The sequence below is a fragment of the Eleutherodactylus coqui genome, chromosome 6 (genome assembly GCF_035609145.1).
Source record: "Eleutherodactylus coqui strain aEleCoq1 chromosome 6, aEleCoq1.hap1, whole genome shotgun sequence".
Taxonomy (NCBI): Eukaryota; Metazoa; Chordata; class Amphibia; order Anura; family Eleutherodactylidae; genus Eleutherodactylus; species Eleutherodactylus coqui.
This window is the reverse complement of record NC_089842.1, coordinates 2,209,774-2,227,657: the sequence shown is the minus strand read 5'-3', so window position 1 is coordinate 2,227,657 and position 17,884 is coordinate 2,209,774. Positions and strand designations below refer to the sequence as shown.

The window sequence follows — 17,884 nt, the reverse complement described above, 5'->3', positions numbered from 1 at the left end:
CTACATGAGCACAATGCAGTTTATACTCAAAATCCTTTATAGCAGCTATTCTGAGCAGCACAGGCTCATTGACTTCAATGGGAGCGGTGCCTGTAGTACTCCCAATGGCTGCTATAACTTATACAGGTTGGTACTCTGATGGAAACATTGAAGAGGCTGAGAGACTCACACAAGTGCTGCAGCCCCTTCAATCAGCTGATCGGCAGACCCCACCGATCAGATACTGATGGCCTAGCCTGAGCCTAGGCCATTAGCTTTCCAAGGATGGGTAACCCCTTTAAATACATTTGTGTTGTGTCTTCCATGAGAGCAAACAGCCACTTACTTGTTAGTGTGGATTCTTGCTCCGGCTTCTCCTCTACGACGGTCTCAAACACAGCTTCCACCTTAAAAATGGAGACATTAAACATAAGATTAATGTGTGCAATCCAGTATACGGGGTTTACTGCTACAACGTTCTTAAAGGAAGCTGCCGTCAAGTCATCATCTGGCAGTCAGCACCTCCGTCTTCAGAAGTTACCATTGCTTGCTGCATGCCAGATGAGGATTTCTGGACTGTCTCCCAGTAGGAGGATCAGGAGAAGCATTACATCTTACCCTGTCCAGGCTGAGTATCCCGCTCTCATCCATGTTGAAGTGCGCCTTGATGCCTTTGGACTCGTAGTCGGCCTTCTTCTGAAAACTCTCCCCAACTCCACTGAGTTTAACAGTCGTGAGGTTCACCGACCCAAAGATCCTGAAGTGACAGAAGTGACAGGTTGGTTGTGGCTGAAGGTTCCCATAGAACTACCGCAGGTGTATTAGGTGTCCCGATCTGTGGGAACGCCGCGTCACTCACTTCAGATCCTCCGCGCTGAGGAAGCTCAGATCTCCGTAATTAATGTTGAAGTCGAAGTCGTCAGTGTATCGGTTGAAGGTGATGACTTTGCGCTGCGGATACGGCGCCAGCCGCTGGAAGAGAATCCTCTTGTTGTGCTTTAGGCTCTTTACATTTTCTTCCTCCACTTCTCGGGTGAACTCCACCTAAAAGACAAGACTCCACGTAACCCGAGGACATCCCCCTCTGTACAGCGGAGGACTCCTCAGGAGACATCTTACCTGTATGGGATAAACGGCTGCGTCTCGGACGACAAATGGCTTCACCTTAAAGGCTTTACTCAGAGCGGCGGCCTGGTAGACGGCGCCCATCGCAGCAGCTTCATCTGCATTTATATTCTTCCCCAACTCATCCCTGCGGCAGAAGTGGAGATTCTAAAGATTAATATGGTTGGAGAGGTATTCCAGTGATCGGCTGTCACCACGTACCTACTGCATAGCTGCTGACTTATGATTGGTGGGGGATCCGGACCCTAAGGTTAGCGACACCATGTCTGAAATCGCAGCATTGTAGCACCATTTCGAGCGCAGTAGTCAAACACGATGTACAGCGTTCAACAGCATGTATTGTTTAACACACCGACACTAAAATAGAACAGACCGCACTCAGACATGGCGGCGTTGGAAACTCTTCGTTCGCCACCAGTCTACAGGGCCCGACTGACATTATTGGGAGAGCTTTACAGCATTTAGTGCGCCGTTTCAAATGCTGTAAAAAGCAGGCTGTGTGAGAGCGGCCTAAGAAACACGGCGGAGCGCTCGCACGCCGCCATCTTTGTCAGTTCCATAGCCTTTCAATGGAGCAGAACTGCTCAGCCACTTACCCATTCAAATGGGCATGAGACCCCACACTGGAGATCGGTGAGCATTTCAGTGCATGACCCCCACCAATCTAGCCGTTATCAATAGAATAACTCTAAACGGCACCGAGACTTGAAGAGCGGTCAAATCACCAAGACGTCCACTTATTGTTGTAGTAATATAAATGTGTTTGTTATATCAGCCTAGGCAAACATACACATATATCCACCTTCACAGGAAATAGCTAGCAGTTAAAGGGTTAACAAGCTCAATATTATACCCTGGTATGTATAAGTACAATGTTGAAGCTAAACCTCCCACGCATGGCTCCCTGAGCTAACAAGGGGGGGGATCTTATGTCTGACTGCATGCTTTTGGTCCAGATTGGAATAGTAATAAAGTCTATGCTACTTGGGTATATAGGAATTACATGTTCACATAGTGACATACACCCGGGGCATAAACGTATGCTAATCATCAGCATCGTTACATACTCGGCCAATCATGAGTTATGTTGTTGGGGGGGGGGGGGGGGGGCATGCATGTAATTGGTGCGTCATATTCAGTATATCTGTATTGTACTTCCTTTGAATAAATCAGGAGAGTATTGGGGGCTGACGGGTGACATCAGTCAGTTCAAATACATTTATTCATGCATGAAGCTCATTATAACCAATCTGGGGCAGACCAGTGAAATCTTCTGAAATAGGATTTATTCCCATATCAATATGTGTGTGTGTAATATATATCTCCACGGATATTAGCTGTCTGGTTTGGTTACAGGAAGGAGTCATCCTAATGAAACAAACCAAAAAACTTAATTTTTTTTATTTTGCACCGTACTCACTTGCCCACAGCTTTAAGGAGCAGCTCCTGAACTTTGGGGATACGAGTGCTGCCGCCCACTATAATCACCTGATCAATTTCATCCTGTCAAATGCAAACAAAGCTTCAAGTTAAATAAAAGTCACCAAAGAGAACTTTATGATCAGAAAGACAACTTTAAAGGGGTTGTCCAGAGCTCAATGACTGATGCGTCCCCAGGCTAAGTCACCAGAGGTTGGTCAGTCGGGGTCTGCTGCTCAGGATCCTTGCCGATCATCTTTTCACAGGGCCGCTGTCTAAGCAGATGAAGCCGGAAGCTGACAGCATCATGCATATTGCAGCGGCCCAGGCTGGTAATGCAGGCGCAGCTCCCATTGAATTCAATGCCATATCTAACTAGGATGTTGCAATGTGGACAAAGATGTCCGCTTCCTACTCTGTCCTCACTCACAGCTGGCTCAGCGAGCGGCTGATCGGTGAAGATCACAAGCAGCGAACCCCAATTATACACTACTGATGACCTATCTTGAGGATACAGGTGGTCAATGGTAAAATATGTTGCCGATCATTCTCACCATGTTCATCTCCGCACTACTCAACGCCTTCTGCACCGGAGAAGAAACCCTTTCGAAGAGATCTCCACACAGTTCCTCCAAATCTTGACGCGTTACTTTGGCTTTAAAGTCCACATCATCCATGAGCCCCTCAATCTGTGCCCAGATTAAAGATCAGATGTGACTACCATTAAGTCTTACCATTCCTCATGCTTCTGCACTACATGACCGTACCTGCGCCATGTGATCGTTGTTGGCACTCAGGATGGTCTTCACACGATTTGCCTCCTTGAGAAGCTTGGCCATCGCCCGGGGATTCTCCCGAACATCCTTCTTGGATTTCTTCTGCTCATTGAAGAGCTGGGCCAAGTGGTTCCGAAGCCTCAGGTCTATCTCAAAGCCCCCAAGAGATCGGTCAAACCTGATTGGTACATAAATGTAGATAAAAGGAACAAGGCAACAAGTCCACTGAGATCTGTCAGAACCAAGTCTACCTTGCTAAAATAGTAACATAGTATGTAAGGCTGAATGAAGACAATGTGCCTCTAGTCCAGCCTGTCTATCCTACTGTGTTGATCCAGAGGAAGGCAAAAAACCCCAAGAGGCAGAAGCCAATTAGCCCTTTGGGGGAGAAAATTCCTTCCCGACTCCCTAATGGCAATCAGACTGTTCCCTGGATCAACTCCTAATAGTTCCTACCTGCCTGTATACCCGGATTGACAATTAACCTAAGACTTGTATCCTATAATGTCCTTCCTCTCCAGAAAGACATCCAGTCCCTCTTAAACTCCTCTATGGATCCTGCCATCACCACGTCCTCCGGCAGAGAGTTCCACAGTCTCACTGCTCTTACAGTAAAGAACCCCCTTCTGTGTTGGTGATGAAACCTGCTTTCTTCTAGACGTAGCGGATGCCCTCTTGTTACCGTCGCAGTCCTGGGTATAAACAGATCCTGGCAGAGATCCTTGTATCGTCCCCTCATGTATTTATACAGAGTTATTTGGTCGCCCCTTAGCTGTCTTTTTTCCGGGGTGAATAATCCCAGTTTTGGTGCCTCTCTGGGTATTCCAGTCCCGTCATTCCATGTATTAGTTTAGTTGCCCTTCTTTGTACCCCTCCAGCCCTCTAACATCTTTCCTGAGCCCCGGTGACCAGAACTGTCCGCAGTATTCCATGTGAGGCCTGACAAGTGCCTTATATAGTGGGAGGATAATGTTCTCGCCCCTTCGCCCCTATACCTCTTTTACTGCACCACAAGACTTTATTTGCCTTTGCAGCAGCTGACTGGCATTGGTTACTCCAGTTTAGTCTATTATCCACTAATACCCCTAGATCCTTTTCCATATCACTTTTCCCTAGCTGTACCCCATTTAGTGTATATTGGTGACATCCGTTTCTCCTGCCCATGTGCAGAACCTTACATTTATCCACATTGACCCTCATTTCCCATTCCCCCCCCCCCCCCCCCCCAAGCCCCCGGCTTATCCAGGTCCGTTTGTAGCCGCACATTGTCCTCCGTTGTATTGATTATATTGTATAGTTTTGTGTCATCTGCAAATATTGATATTTTGCTGTGCAGCCCCTCTATCAGGTCGTTGATAAATATGTTTAACAGAGTGGGCCCTAATACTGAACCCTGTGGCCCCCAACTAGCGACTGTGGCCCAATCAGAGTATGAGCCATTTATTACCACCCTCTGTTTTCTGTCATTGAGCCAATTTTCTACCCACTTACACACGTTTTCGCCCAGTCCGAGCTGCCTCATTTTGTATATTAGCCTATTATGCGGCACGGTGTCAAAGGCTTTAGAGAAGTCCAGATATACGAGATCAATAGACTCTCCCTGGTCCAGCCTAGAGCTTACTTCATGGTAGAAGCTGATCAGATTGGTCTGACATGAGCGACCCTTCATGAATCCATGCTGGTGAGGAGTTATTCCCTTATTCTCCTTGAGGTATTCATCGATGGCGTCTCTCAGAAACCCCTCAAATATTTTTCCCGTTACTGAAGTGAGACTTACCGGCCTGTAGTTACCAGGCTCACTTTTGCTGCCTTTTTTGTAAATTGGAACCACGTTGGCAATGCGCCAATCCAATGGTACTACTCCGGTCTTGATAGTGTCTAGAAATATTAGGTATAGCGGCCTAGCTATCTCGTCACTTAGTTCCCTTAGTATCCTTGGGTGTAATCCATCTGGGCCCGGCGATTTATCAATTTTAGTCTTCTTTAGTCGCTTCCGCACCTCCTCCTGCGTTAGGTATGAGATATTTTGTGAGGGGTTCGTTTTATTCCCCTGCATCTCGTGTGGCATTTCCTTTTCGTTTGTGAATACACTTGAGAAGAAACTGTTTAGTAGATTTGTCTTCTCTCCATCATCATCAATGATCTCTCCTGCATTATTTTTTAAATAGGAAGCACATGTGCAAGTACTTAACCCCTTCCCACCCCAGGACACAAACATGCAAGCCGTGGGCGTACATTTACACCCTATGTGCCCTATGGGCTCAGAAGCAGTCTGTGCCATCTGCAACAGCAGGGATCGGTCTCAATGTGGATTGCAGCATGTAGAAGGGTTCAGAGGGAGGAACAGCATTTTCTGTGCACTTTCCCCCTTTGGTGAATAAGATAAGCCACATTTGGTAAAATACATTAAACTCTTTATCCTGCATGGCAACCCCCCCCCCAAAAAAAAACACAATACAAGCCATCAAACAAGCACCCAGCTAAGCTACAGGCCGCTGTGCAGAGCGCCGTCCGGGGAAAGACGCAGGAGTTATGGAAGCTTGGACTCAGGGACGCAAAAAGGAAAAGGTTTTCCAAAAAAGGCTTCATTGTGCAAAAGTAACAAAACCCCCCTGTTTATGATGCATGATCAACGCAATAAACAAGAATATAAACACACGGCACAGCGGCTGATCGGGCGGCTGATCGGCGGTTCTCCTCCGAGCCCTCAGGGGCGCCAACTGGAGAGTAAAACCGTTAAGAAGGGAGATGAAAATCCCCAATAAATTGGTGTCTTTAGGACCAAAATAAGTTGCGTCACTAAGGGGTTAAAGAGGTCTTCCCATGAATTAACGGTCTCACACTCGGTGCTTCCAGGTTGCTGCTGACAGGACATGTGACTGCTGCAGCCAATCACCGGTTACGGCAATGACCCTTTACGGCCAGTGATTGGCTGCAGCCGTCACATGTCCTGTCAGCAGCAACCAGGAAGGACGGAGCGGCTGTGAAGCAGTTCTACGCCTTGGGAGACCCCCTAAGACGTTCTATCCCAATATGGGGGACCTCTTCAGGCCGTCAGATCCGACACCGTAAGGAACACTTTAAGGGGATCCCGTGGCTTCCTTTAACATCCCTAAACCAGCGCTGTTGGCTTCTACGTGTCGCCATCTGTATCACGCACTGCTTCTACCTTGTAGGAGTCACAGAGGTGGAGCTGCTCCGATGGAGTCACAGTGCCCGTACCCTAAACCCACCCGCTCTGGCATGACCGATATCCCCGGCGCCCGGACGTGGCAGCTCAGTAGCACCTCACCCGCCACAATGTTCTGAAGGGATGCCAATTTCTTACCCAACACCTCGAATCTGAAGCTGCGGCTGGATCCCGAAGTCTTTGGTCTTTGTGGTCTGATAAGTGACGATGGTGCAGCTTGTGCTCCTGGATCCCATATCATAGAACATGATGCTCTGTAACAGATCAGGCCGGGTTATAGTACCGACGCCTCCCAGTACTTCAGTCACTCATTCGTTAGATTCTTTAAAGGGGTTGTCCATGGTTAGCAAAACATGGCCGCTTTCTTCCGCCACCCCACAGGTTGTTTCTAGCATGGCAGATCAGTTCCCCATTCACTTCAATGGAGCAGAGCTGCTATACCGCACACAACCCTATAGAACAGAGTGGCGCTGTGTTTGGGGAAAACAAGGAGCCATGTTTTTCTAAACTTGGTTAACCCCTTCTTTCGGGGTATGTATGAAGAGAGGTCGTGGGAAGTTTATTACAGCTGACACCCGCGGGCAATAGCTGCAATCGGCCGTGCGGCCGATGGCGGCTATTAACCCTTTACATGCTGTCAATTCTTGCGGTGAGATCGGGGAGCCGTGCAGGTGTCATGGCTGTTGGGGGCCTTCTGAAAGGCCCCAGGGCTGCCTTAGGAGACTGCCTTATCAAGCCATCCCCAACTACTGTCAAATTGCGGTATGATGTAGTGCTATAGCATTACGTCATCCTGCAGGAGTGATCAAAGCATCGCATGTTGTGGTCCCCCAGGGGGGGCTCAAAAAAAAAAGTGAAAAAAAGAGCAATAAAGTTTTATTAATTGTAAAAAAAAAAGTAATAAAAGTTTAAATCCCCCTTTTGCCATATCTATAATAAAATCTAAATACATATTTGGTATCGCCGCGTCCGTAAAAGTCCGATCTATCAAAGTAACGCATTTATTTACCGCGTACGGTGAACGGCGTCCGAAAAATATACATAAAGAACACCAGAAATGCACTTTCAGTCACCCCGTCTCCCAGAAAAAATACAATGAGAAGCGATCAGAAAAAAAAAAAAAATCTACTGTTTTCTGAATTGGTACAAACAGAAACTACAGAACGTCCCGCAAACAATGAGCCTCGCTGAACTACGACGACGGAAAAATAAAAAATGGGAAAAAAAAAAAAAGACTCTACAAGTCTGGTGTCGCAGGAATCGCTCCGACCCGTAGAATAAAGTTATCAGGACATTTGTGTTGCAGTTTGTGCGCCGTAGGAACAAGACGCACCGAAAGATGGCGGAATGTCGGTTTTTCATTTTACTCCACTTAGAATTTTTAAATGTTTTTCAGTATATTCTATGGTAAATTATAAAGTGAAAAATACAACTCGTCCCGCAAAAACAGCAACGCCGCGCCCTCCGACGGCGACGGAGAAACAAAGGAGTTATGGTTTTTTTGAAGGAGGAAAAACGAAAATTGAAAAAAAAAAAAGGGGCGGCGTCATGAAGGGGTTAAGGCCGCATTCACCCCTCCATGGGGAACGCAAGTTTCTTTACAAAGTCCCGATGGAATCTCCTAAGATGAAGTCAGTGGGGCGTTGGCCTAATGGGAGCCGACCCCATAAAGGTCGTCCCACGGACCCTTCAGCAGAGGTGGGCAGTGTAGAGTCTGCGTACTAACCTGCGCGGTTGCGTTAATATCTTTTCTTCGGAAGACGCCATAATTTAGCGCCACCGCCGTGTTGTCATTTATCAGCTGAAGCACCTTCAGACCGGCCAGCTTGGCAGCTTGGAGAATAGCTCGGCGCTCCGCCTGATTGAAGAAGGCCGGGACGGTGATCACCGTATCCTTGATGGGTTGCTCTAAGGGTTGGAGACGTTCATGAATGAGTACAGAGGCCTTCTAGAAGCTTCTACAGCGCACCTATGGAGCCCTGACCTACGGCGGGTCATCAGACAGCGGCGGTCTACGCTATAATGTGTGATAGACTGACATCTACAGGACCTGCGGCCCCTAGGCATCCCATCATGCATTGCAGTCCAAGAGAACGCGGAAATAAACTACAATAAAAAGGTCACTTAAAAAGAGTCACAAAGACGTCGGGTGAAGGCGAACCGCGGGGCCGTATACAGCAGGACGCTCGTCTCCAGACACATTACAGTCACAGACGTCGGGTGAAGGCGATCCGCGGGGCCGTATACAGCAGGACGCTCGTCTCCAGACACATTACAGTCACAGACGTCGGGTGAAGGCGATCCGCGGGGCCGTATACAGCAGGACGCTCGTCTCCAGACACATGACAGTCACAAAGACGTCGGGTGAAGGCGATCCGCGGGGCCGTATACAGCAGGACGCTCGTCTCCAGACACATGACAGTCACAAAGACGTCGGGTGAAGGCGATCCGCGGGGCCGTATACAGCAGGACGCTCGTCTCCAGACACATTACAGTCACCTCCATAGAACCCCAGAAGACCGACGACTAAATATCCGCTTACAGCGCCACAACCACCAATATCCACCGGCCCCCATACCAATATGTAATGACTGCACTCCACTACCCATCAGCCCACACTATTCTGGCCATTAACCCCTTAGTGACCACCAATATCCACCGGGCCCCATACCAATATGTAATGACTGCACTCCACTACCCATCAGCCCACACTATTCTGGCCATTAACCCCTTAGTGACCACCAATATCCACCGGGCCCCATACCAATATGTAATGACTGCACTCCAATTACCCATCAGCCCACACTATTCTGGCCATTAACCCCTTAGTGACCACCAATATCCACCGGGCCCCATACCAATATGTAATGACTGCACTCCACTACCCATCAGCCCACACTATTCTGGCCATTAACCCCTTAGTGACCACCAATATCCACCGGGCCCCATACCAATATGTAATGACTGCACTCCAATTACCCATCAGCCCACACTATTCTGGCCATTAACCCCTTAGTGACCACCAATATCCACCGGGCCGCATACCAATATGTAATGGCTGCACTCCATTACCCATCAGCCCACACTATTCTGGCCATTAACCCCTTAGTGACCACCAATATCCACCGGGCCCCATACCAATATGTAATGACTGCACTCCAATTACCCATCAGCCCACACTATTCTGGCCATTAACCCCTTAGTGACCACCAATATCCACCGGGCCCCATACCAATATGTAATGACTGCACTCCAATTACCCATCAGCCCACACTATTCTGCCATTAACCCCTTAGTGACCACCAATATCCACCGGGCCCCATACCAATATGTAATGACTGCACTCCACTACCCATCAGCCCACACTATTCTGGCCATTAACCCCTTAGTGACCACCAATATCCACCGGGCCCCATACCAATATGTAATGACTGCACTCCAATTACCCATCAGCCCACACTATTCTGGCCATTAACCCCTTAGTGACCACCAATATCCACCGGGCCGCATACCAATATGTAATGGCTGCACTCCATTACCCATCAGCCCACACTATTCTGGCCATTAACCCCTTAGTGACCACCAATATCCACCGGGCCCCATACCAATATGTAATGACTGCACTCCCATTACCCATCAGCCCACACTATTCTGGCCATTAACCCCTTAGTGACCACCAATATCCACCGGGCCCCATACCAATATGTAATGACTGCACTCCAATTACCCATCAGCCCACACTATTCTGGCCATTAACCCCTTAGTGACCACCAATATCCACCGGGCCCCATACCAATATGTAATGACCGCACTCCAATTACCCATCAGCGCACACTATTCTGCCATTAACCCCTTAGTGACCACCAATATCCACCGGGCCCCATACCAATATGTAATGACCGCACTCCAATTACCCATCAGCCCACACTATTCTGGCCATTAACCCCTTAGTGACCACCAACACGCCTTTTTACCCAGCTCACTCGTGGGCTTTAAAACTGCACATCTTGTTACAGCTGGTGGCCTCACTGACTACCGACAGCCAGGATCCTGCTCTAACCGCAGTAGCGAAAAACCTCAGATCCTGGCAGCTTAACCCTTTACATGCCACAATCAATAGCAATGTGTAAGCAGATAACATGGGAGGGTCTCTGCAATGCGTCCACAAAATACCAATGGGTTCCAATGACAGCAAGAAGCCTGACCAAGGCCTCCATGTCTGCCATGTAACGCCGCTTATTAGGCCCCGCCTCCTGCAGACTGCAAGTGGCTGCTGCCATAGGCTTAGTATAGTGCACTACCTAAGTAATGCAGTGTACTGTCCCAACAATCACATCTTCAAGTATCCTTCAGGGTCTAAAGTCAAAAAAATGTAACATGAAGAAAGAAAAATGGAAAAAAATGCATTTTAAATGAAAAACCTAAAAAAATTAAAGAAAAATTAAAAAAGCAGCACAATTATTACGGCGTTCTCCTTCCACAAGACTAAGGAAACAATCCAAGCCTCAATCCTCCACATCCTGGGGTCCAGGACCGCCTGCTAGACGCCGCCAGAAGAGCCGCTCTGTTCATCGCGCGTCTCCAAAACATTCCCTCATTCATCTCAAAGCGCGACCGACGGAACACAAAAGGCGCGACATTTACGGGTCTTCATGCCAACGCCGCCGCGGGGCTTCCAGGAACTGTTATTGCGGACATCTCAGCGGTCAGCGCCGCTCCACATGGAGGTCGGAGCAGAAGCCGCAGGTACAAGCGCCGGCCACGATACTGGGGGGTTGGATCAGTGTGTAGCTGCGCTGACAGCATGCACCCGCTCAGCTGTGGCCCCGAGCGGAGGGCCCCAGAGCCTTCCTGGGGAAACCTCAATACTATTTGTACTTGAAAAAACCCTTTAAAGCAACTGAGTTCTGCGCCAAACATACTTCCATGACCCAAATACATAGTGACTGCGGGGGCTCAGCACCCGACTCCACGGAGCAGAACGCCACATGGAGTTACAGTCTAAATAGGAATAAATCCCCATAAAGCAGACCGCTAAGAGTTCTAGAGCCCGTCACTGATGGCGGCACGAGGCACTGACCGTCACACTGAGGTCTGCTGTGGGGATACGCAGAGACTTACCTTCTAGCAGTAGCAGCACATGCATAGAGGAGTGCAGGAAGTAGTCCTGAATATTCATGCGCTGCAGGCTAGCTCCACCCACCCCATCCTCCAGCCAATGAGGGACTGCTGTCGGCCTATTACTGCGCATAGAGAGCTGCAATCATTGGCTGGAGGACGGGGTGGGCGTGGCTGCAGTTCATGAATATGCAGGACTAGTTCTGGGTCCAATGCCACTAATAAAATGAAAGTTTCCCCCAAACTCCACACAGCAGACCTCCCTGATCAGTGTGACAGGCTCCACCGCAGGCCCGGCTCACACGGGCGGACCGGATTCTGGCGGTGAGCCCGGCCGGTCACCCTGCATACCTGAATAACCTGTATTGCGGATGACCGCGGCGGCTCGCTGTCAGTCATGTGCGGTACAGATTTTTCTTGTAATGCGTTTTGCTGCATTCTGCCCACGAGAGCCCGTCCTATTGGTGATCTCAGGGGGGGTGCAAAAACATGGCGACGGCCTCTACAGGGTGATAGAAGAGAGTCATTTATTTACAACTTACCTGCAAACTCCTCAGCCAGACCTCGGGAGTAATTCAGCATCATGGCCAGCAGCTCCTCAGGGGAGTAAACCAGGTCTCTGAAACCAAAAGTCAATCAGAACAGCAGGTAACACTACCCAGAAGCCCGTGCTGCCGGGCATGCTTACACTTGTAGTTCTCAACCAGCCTGCTCTGCAGTAATAGTTACCACTACACCCCCATAGTTTATAGTGCTGTTAGGGCAGGCGACAGGGAGCCGGGTGAGGCATTTTAGACTTGTCTGCTCCCTGTATCCAGCAGCGCTAGAAAATCTAACTTCCGCGGCCGCGCCCCTACACCCGTCTATCGGAGGGAGCGCGCACACCCCTACACCCGTCTATCGGAGGGAGCGCGCACGCCCCTACACCCGTCTATCGGAGGGAGCGCGCACGCCCCTACACCCGTCTATCGGAGGGAGCGCGCACGCCCCTACACCCGTCTATCGGAGGGAGCGCGCACGCCCCTACACCCGTCTATCGGAGGGAGCGCGCACGCCCCTACACCCGTCTATCGGAGGGAGCGCGCACGCCCCTACACCCGTCTATCGGAGGGAGCGCGCACGCCCCTACACCCGTCTATCGGAGGGAGCGCGCACGCCCCTACACCCGTCTATCGGAGGGAGCGCGCACGCCCCTACACCCGTCTATCGGAGGGAGCGCGCACGCCCCTACACCCGTCTATCGGAGGGAGCGCGCACGCCCCTACACCCGTCTATCGGAGGGAGCGCGCACGCCCCTACACCCGTCTATCGGAGGGAGCGCGCACGCCCCTACACCCGTCTATCGGAGGGAGCGCGCACGCCCCTACACCCGTCTATCGGAGGGAGCGCGCACGCCCCTACACCCGTCTATCGGAGGGAGCGCGCACGCCCCTACACCCGTCTATCGGAGGGAGCGCGCACGCCCCTACACCCGTCTATCGGAGGGAGCGCGCACGCCCCTACACCCGTCTATCGGAGGGAGCGCGCACGCCCCTACACCCGTCTATCGGAGGGAGCGCGCACGCCCCTACACCCGTCTATCGGAGGGAGCGCGCACGCCCCTACACCCGTCTATCGGAGGGAGCGCGCACGCCCCTACACCCGTCTATCGGAGGGAGCGCGCACGCCCCTATACCCGTCTATCGGAGGGAGCGCGCACGCCCCTATACCCGTCTATCGGAGGGAGCGCGCACGCCCCTATACCCGTCTATCGGAGGGAGCGCGCACGCCCCTATACCCGTCTATCGGAGGGAGCGCGCACGCCCCTACACCCGTCTATCAGAGTGCAGGCGAACAGGCAGATTTTCATACGCCGCAGGGGCTTCAGAGAGGGAAACCGCTGCAGTATAACAAGTCCATCACCCGTCTCCTTGTCCTCTTCTAGCAGCGTCATAATTCATATTGCTGTCGGATGCGACGGGTTCCCTTTAACAGCTCATTAAATATCCCCAAAGGGGTTTCCTGCGCTTTAACGGATATTCTCTGGAAAGGTGATCAGTAGCTGGTGGACGAGGGTCCGCCACCTATCAGCTGATCATCCGACCTTCGGTACAGCGGGCCGGACAGTCATTAACAGACAGGGAAGATCGTGGGGCGCTGGCTTCACTCCTACCGACATCAGTGGAAGCGCCGCGCTACTCCTACACTTCCTGTTCCTGATTTCCTGTACTGAACAGGCAGTGGAATAGTAGCGCAGCAATCACGCTGATCTCAATAGGAGAGAAGCCGGCACTTCCAATTCTTCACCTGGCCGCTGACTACGACATCCAGCGCACTGCACTGGATAGCAGGGCAGACAATCAGCTGATGGACATGGCAGAAAACCCCTTCGATGCCCATTTCCTTTCCGCCCATGACATGAGCAGTGAGACAGAAACCTCCCAGGTCCCTATAAAGGCGGGCGCACCCTCCAGCTTCTCAGTTCCTGTCCATCAGATGGGTTGGCGGAGGTGGATGTTACTTGGCTGCCTCGGCTCTCATGTATTCTTCCAGATCTCTAGAGGTGGCGGACTGCAGGGCCTCGCTCCCCAAACCCCATAGCATGAGAGGTTACCAGTCCGGTGTAAGTCTCCACTGGGAGCCTCTGGGTGAGCCTGGAATCCTCCTCGTCTCCTGCAGGGGATGCTGGGCTCCCGTCTCTAGAGGTATATATATATACTCCCCGGGTTGTTACACCTGGCCTGAAGGTTAGCGGTGTGTCCATCACTGGATGGGTTCGGGTGTGCACCGCGCTCGGCAGCTCCTCGTATTATCACCGATTAGAGCTGGGAGAATTAGTGATGCTTTCTGAGGATCTCCAGCCGGTCCAGTGAGTAGAACCGTCCCGCAGAGGGGATTGGAGTCGGTCTTTGCCTTAACCCTTCAAGAATGAAAGATGTAAGGGAAGAACTAGATGTGCGCTCAGTAATCCAACCGCGGATCTGCATGGTCTCATCTTGGGGCTTATAGCCCCTGGATGTGCCTACGATCGCCCTGGATGGCTCTGCCTATAGCCCTTACATGGCTTTTAGGGCCGATCGCCCTATAGACTAAAAATCTTTTTTATGAACATCTGTAGCTTTTATGGCTTTGTGGGTTTTGGCTATGGCCTTTTAACCTTTGTGATTTGCCTACGGCCTAGAGCCTTTGGGCTTTGCCTATAGCCTTTTTGTGTTTTACTGAGCCCCTCCATGCCAGACCTAGGTACCAATAGTGACCGTGCGTGGCCTGGGGCTCATGGCCTCACCTGTGCAGGTTACCTGTAGCCTCTAGGATCGGCCTGTCTTATAGCCTCTAGGCTCTGCCTATGACCCGGTTACTCATATCCTGTTTGGGGCGGCTGCCGGTGACAGATGAAGCCTCTTCCTCCTGATCTTCAGTAAGGGATCTGGTGGAGAAGACTGATATGACTGATAGATGGAGGTTACGATGTACAAGTCTTCCTGAAGTCGCCTCCTTTGTGGATTAGTTAGGACGCTTTTAATACTTCGGGATATTCCCGATCGCCTCTTCATGGATCCTCCAAACTTTAATATCGAGAACTGAAGCCAGGATTTTAGTTGGGATTCATCCTGAGTACAAGACATTACAAGTCCCCGAGGCCGAGGAGTCTGGAGACAGCAGCTCAGACCTGGGATCCATCTCTCCATGACGGATGTAGCCCTTACTTTAAGAATTATCAATGAGATTTTAGTGTTCCTGTGCCGAGTACAAGATATTGGGGTGATATGGAGTAAATAGTGGGATCAGACTTCCTAACATCATCAGAGCATTTTCCATAGTCTAGTTGGAAAGGGGGGGGGGGGGGGCTAAAAAGTTGTAATATGTGTAATTTGGAACATCAGTTTGGTTGGCAGTTCACATCATCAGACGGGGTGGTGATACTTCAGGGCTACAAGACCGTTTTGGGGTCTCCCTAGCACTTTAGCTTTGGATTCCCCAATGTGATGTTTTTGGCCATCAGTATAACATCACTTCAGGCCCCCAGCCCTCCCTGGTTATCTGGTTTCAGATCTCGCTGTTGCTGCCATGGGTGTAAGGGAAACACAAAATTACTTACCGGTGATGGGATTTCCCCGAGCCCAGTGGGCATCGAATACCCCCCCCCCCCTCCCCCTGTCCAGAAGGAGGCGCCGTCACTGGACCCATGATGGACTCTTATGAGTACCTGTGGTACTTATCACGGGTAAGTAGTCTTGGTGTCCTAGTAGTGGCCCCGCCCCTTCATGTAAAAATATGTGCCTTTTAAGTATTAGAAAACTCCAGATTAGTAAAACTTACTCTGAAAGCTTAAAGAGAGCGGTCCCTCGCGCGTCATCCGTCACAACACTGTACTCCGGCCGCTGCTTTATAAACTCCTCCACCTGCGGGTTCTCTGCCCGCTTTCCTAACAAGTCCTGGAAGAACCGAAACGTCACACGGGGGATCTTAGCCGCCTGCAGGAGGAGTAAAACATACAAGTCACTGAGGCCAGAGGAGGCAAAGGTCATACAGCCCCAAAGAAAAGACGATGATCCATCCTCGGGGCAGACTATCTGACCGGTGGGACCGCAGCTGATCATGTGCCCGGCAGGCACAGCTCACACTGAAGTGAATAGAAACCGCACAGACAGTACCACGCTGGTCGCCGTCCGATGAGCAGCAGGGATCCCAAGCAGTGGCGGAGTTAGCAACGGATGCCCCATCATGGAGAGAGCATGGCCACACAGAAGTGCGCGGCGGCTGCAGTAACTCACCATCCCCGCAGCGCTGTCCCCGAAGAGACGCTCGTTCTCCTTCAGAGTCACGGCACACGGCGTTTTTCTCCTCGACTCTCTGAAAGATACAAGTTACAGAAGCATCAGATTCTGCGTCCTGAGATTTCCGTGCAGAACGCGCTCGGGGGAGGCGGAGCCAGCAAGAAAATGCTGGGAAGTCTGCAGAAGAGGAAACGCTGCTTTCCATGACAGCCGTCGCTGCAACAGAGGATTGTCTCCACTGCGGCACAAACTCTCCTCCGAGACGGATGGGAACCGCGATCTCGGGCCTGGACAAACCAAGATGGCCGCACAGCTCCGGGCTACACATTGGTAGTCGGAGACGCTACGAGCTGATCTGCCGACGTGGACAGCACTGGTCACAGCAGGTGAATACTCAGCGGGCATCAGGTAGTCGGAGGCGCGGCCATCTGGCCAGGTGAATACTCAGCGGGCATCAGGTAGTCGGAGGCGCGGCCGTCTGGCCAGGTGAATACTCAGCGGGCATCAGGTAGTCGGAGGCGCGGCCGTCTGGCCAGGTGAATACTCAGCGGGCATCAGGTAGTCGGAGGCGCGGCCATCTGGCCAGGTGAATACTCAGCGGGCATCAGGTAGTCGGAGGCGCGGCCGTCTGGCCAGGTGAATACTCAGCGGGCATCAGGTAGTCGGAGGCGCGGCCGTCTGGCCAGGTGAATACTCAGCGGGCATCAGGTGGTCGGAGGCGCGGCCGTCTGGCCAGGTGAATACTCAGCGGGCATCAGGTGGTCGGAGGCGCGGCCGTCTGGCCAGGTGAATACTCAGCGGGCATCAGGTAGTCGGAGGCGCGGCCGTCTGGCCAGGTGAATACTCAGCGGGCATCAGGTAGTCGGAGGCGCGGCCGTCTGGCCAGGTGAATACTCAGCGGGCATCAGGTAGTCGGAGGCGCGGCCGTCTGGCCAGGTGAATACTCAGCGGGCATCAGGTAGTCGGAGGCGCGGCCGTCTGGCCAGGTGAATACTCAGCGGGCATCAGGTAGTCGGAGGCGCGGCCGTCTGGCCAGGAGGGTCACTCCAAACACTTCACCAACAAGACTTACTTGTTTAGAACTATCTCCATAGGAACGCCGGGTTTCACAATGGCAACTTTCATCCATTCAAAGCCCAAATCCACAGACATGACCGCCACCGCCTCTGGAAGAACAGCAAGAGCACAAAGTCAATGCGGCGATCAGCTGATCCCTGCCAGATGCATGAGCCCCGCGGACGGCTACCGGCGAGGAGCGCCGACCAGCAATACATCCCCTGCTGTGATTGGCAGCACCGGCCTCCCGGTCCTCACAGCAGGTTGGGCTCTGTCCCGCCTACACTGATGACCCCCCTTATATCTTCCCACGACCTCGGCCCCCTCAGCACTACAGATTGTTCGCCATCTCCATCATGATCCGTTCAAAGCTGCACTTCTTGTGCTTCCAGCATGTAAGGCAGCGTTCACACATCGGTATTTACTGCGCTGTCACAGCGGGTAAACACCGCGCCAAGATGGGA

The 17,884-nt window shown here is 51.6% G+C and overlaps 1 protein-coding gene across 5 annotated transcripts in view; it reads right to left on the bottom strand.

Annotated features, from left to right (window-relative positions):
* Positions 1-17,884, bottom strand: part of HYOU1 (hypoxia up-regulated 1) — a 33,378-nt gene that overhangs the window by 12,416 nt on the left and 3,078 nt on the right. For all 5 annotated transcript variants that reach the window (XM_066606055.1, XM_066606054.1, XM_066606051.1 and 2 more), the window contains exons 3-15: positions 17,437-17,530; positions 16,362-16,440; positions 15,907-16,061; positions 12,150-12,226; positions 8,216-8,397; positions 6,628-6,743; positions 3,291-3,477; positions 3,078-3,212; positions 2,525-2,607; positions 1,099-1,231; positions 839-1,023; positions 598-736; positions 326-386 (exon numbers count right to left, since the gene is read on the bottom strand). In XM_066606055.1, the coding sequence (XP_066462152.1) occupies positions 326-386; positions 598-736; positions 839-1,023; positions 1,099-1,231; positions 2,525-2,607; positions 3,078-3,212; positions 3,291-3,477; positions 6,628-6,743; positions 8,216-8,397; positions 12,150-12,226; positions 15,907-16,061; positions 16,362-16,440; positions 17,437-17,530 (1,626 nt within the window). The remainder of the gene's footprint in view (positions 1-325; positions 387-597; positions 737-838; positions 1,024-1,098; positions 1,232-2,524; positions 2,608-3,077; positions 3,213-3,290; positions 3,478-6,627; positions 6,744-8,215; positions 8,398-12,149; positions 12,227-15,906; positions 16,062-16,361; positions 16,441-17,436; positions 17,531-17,884) is intronic.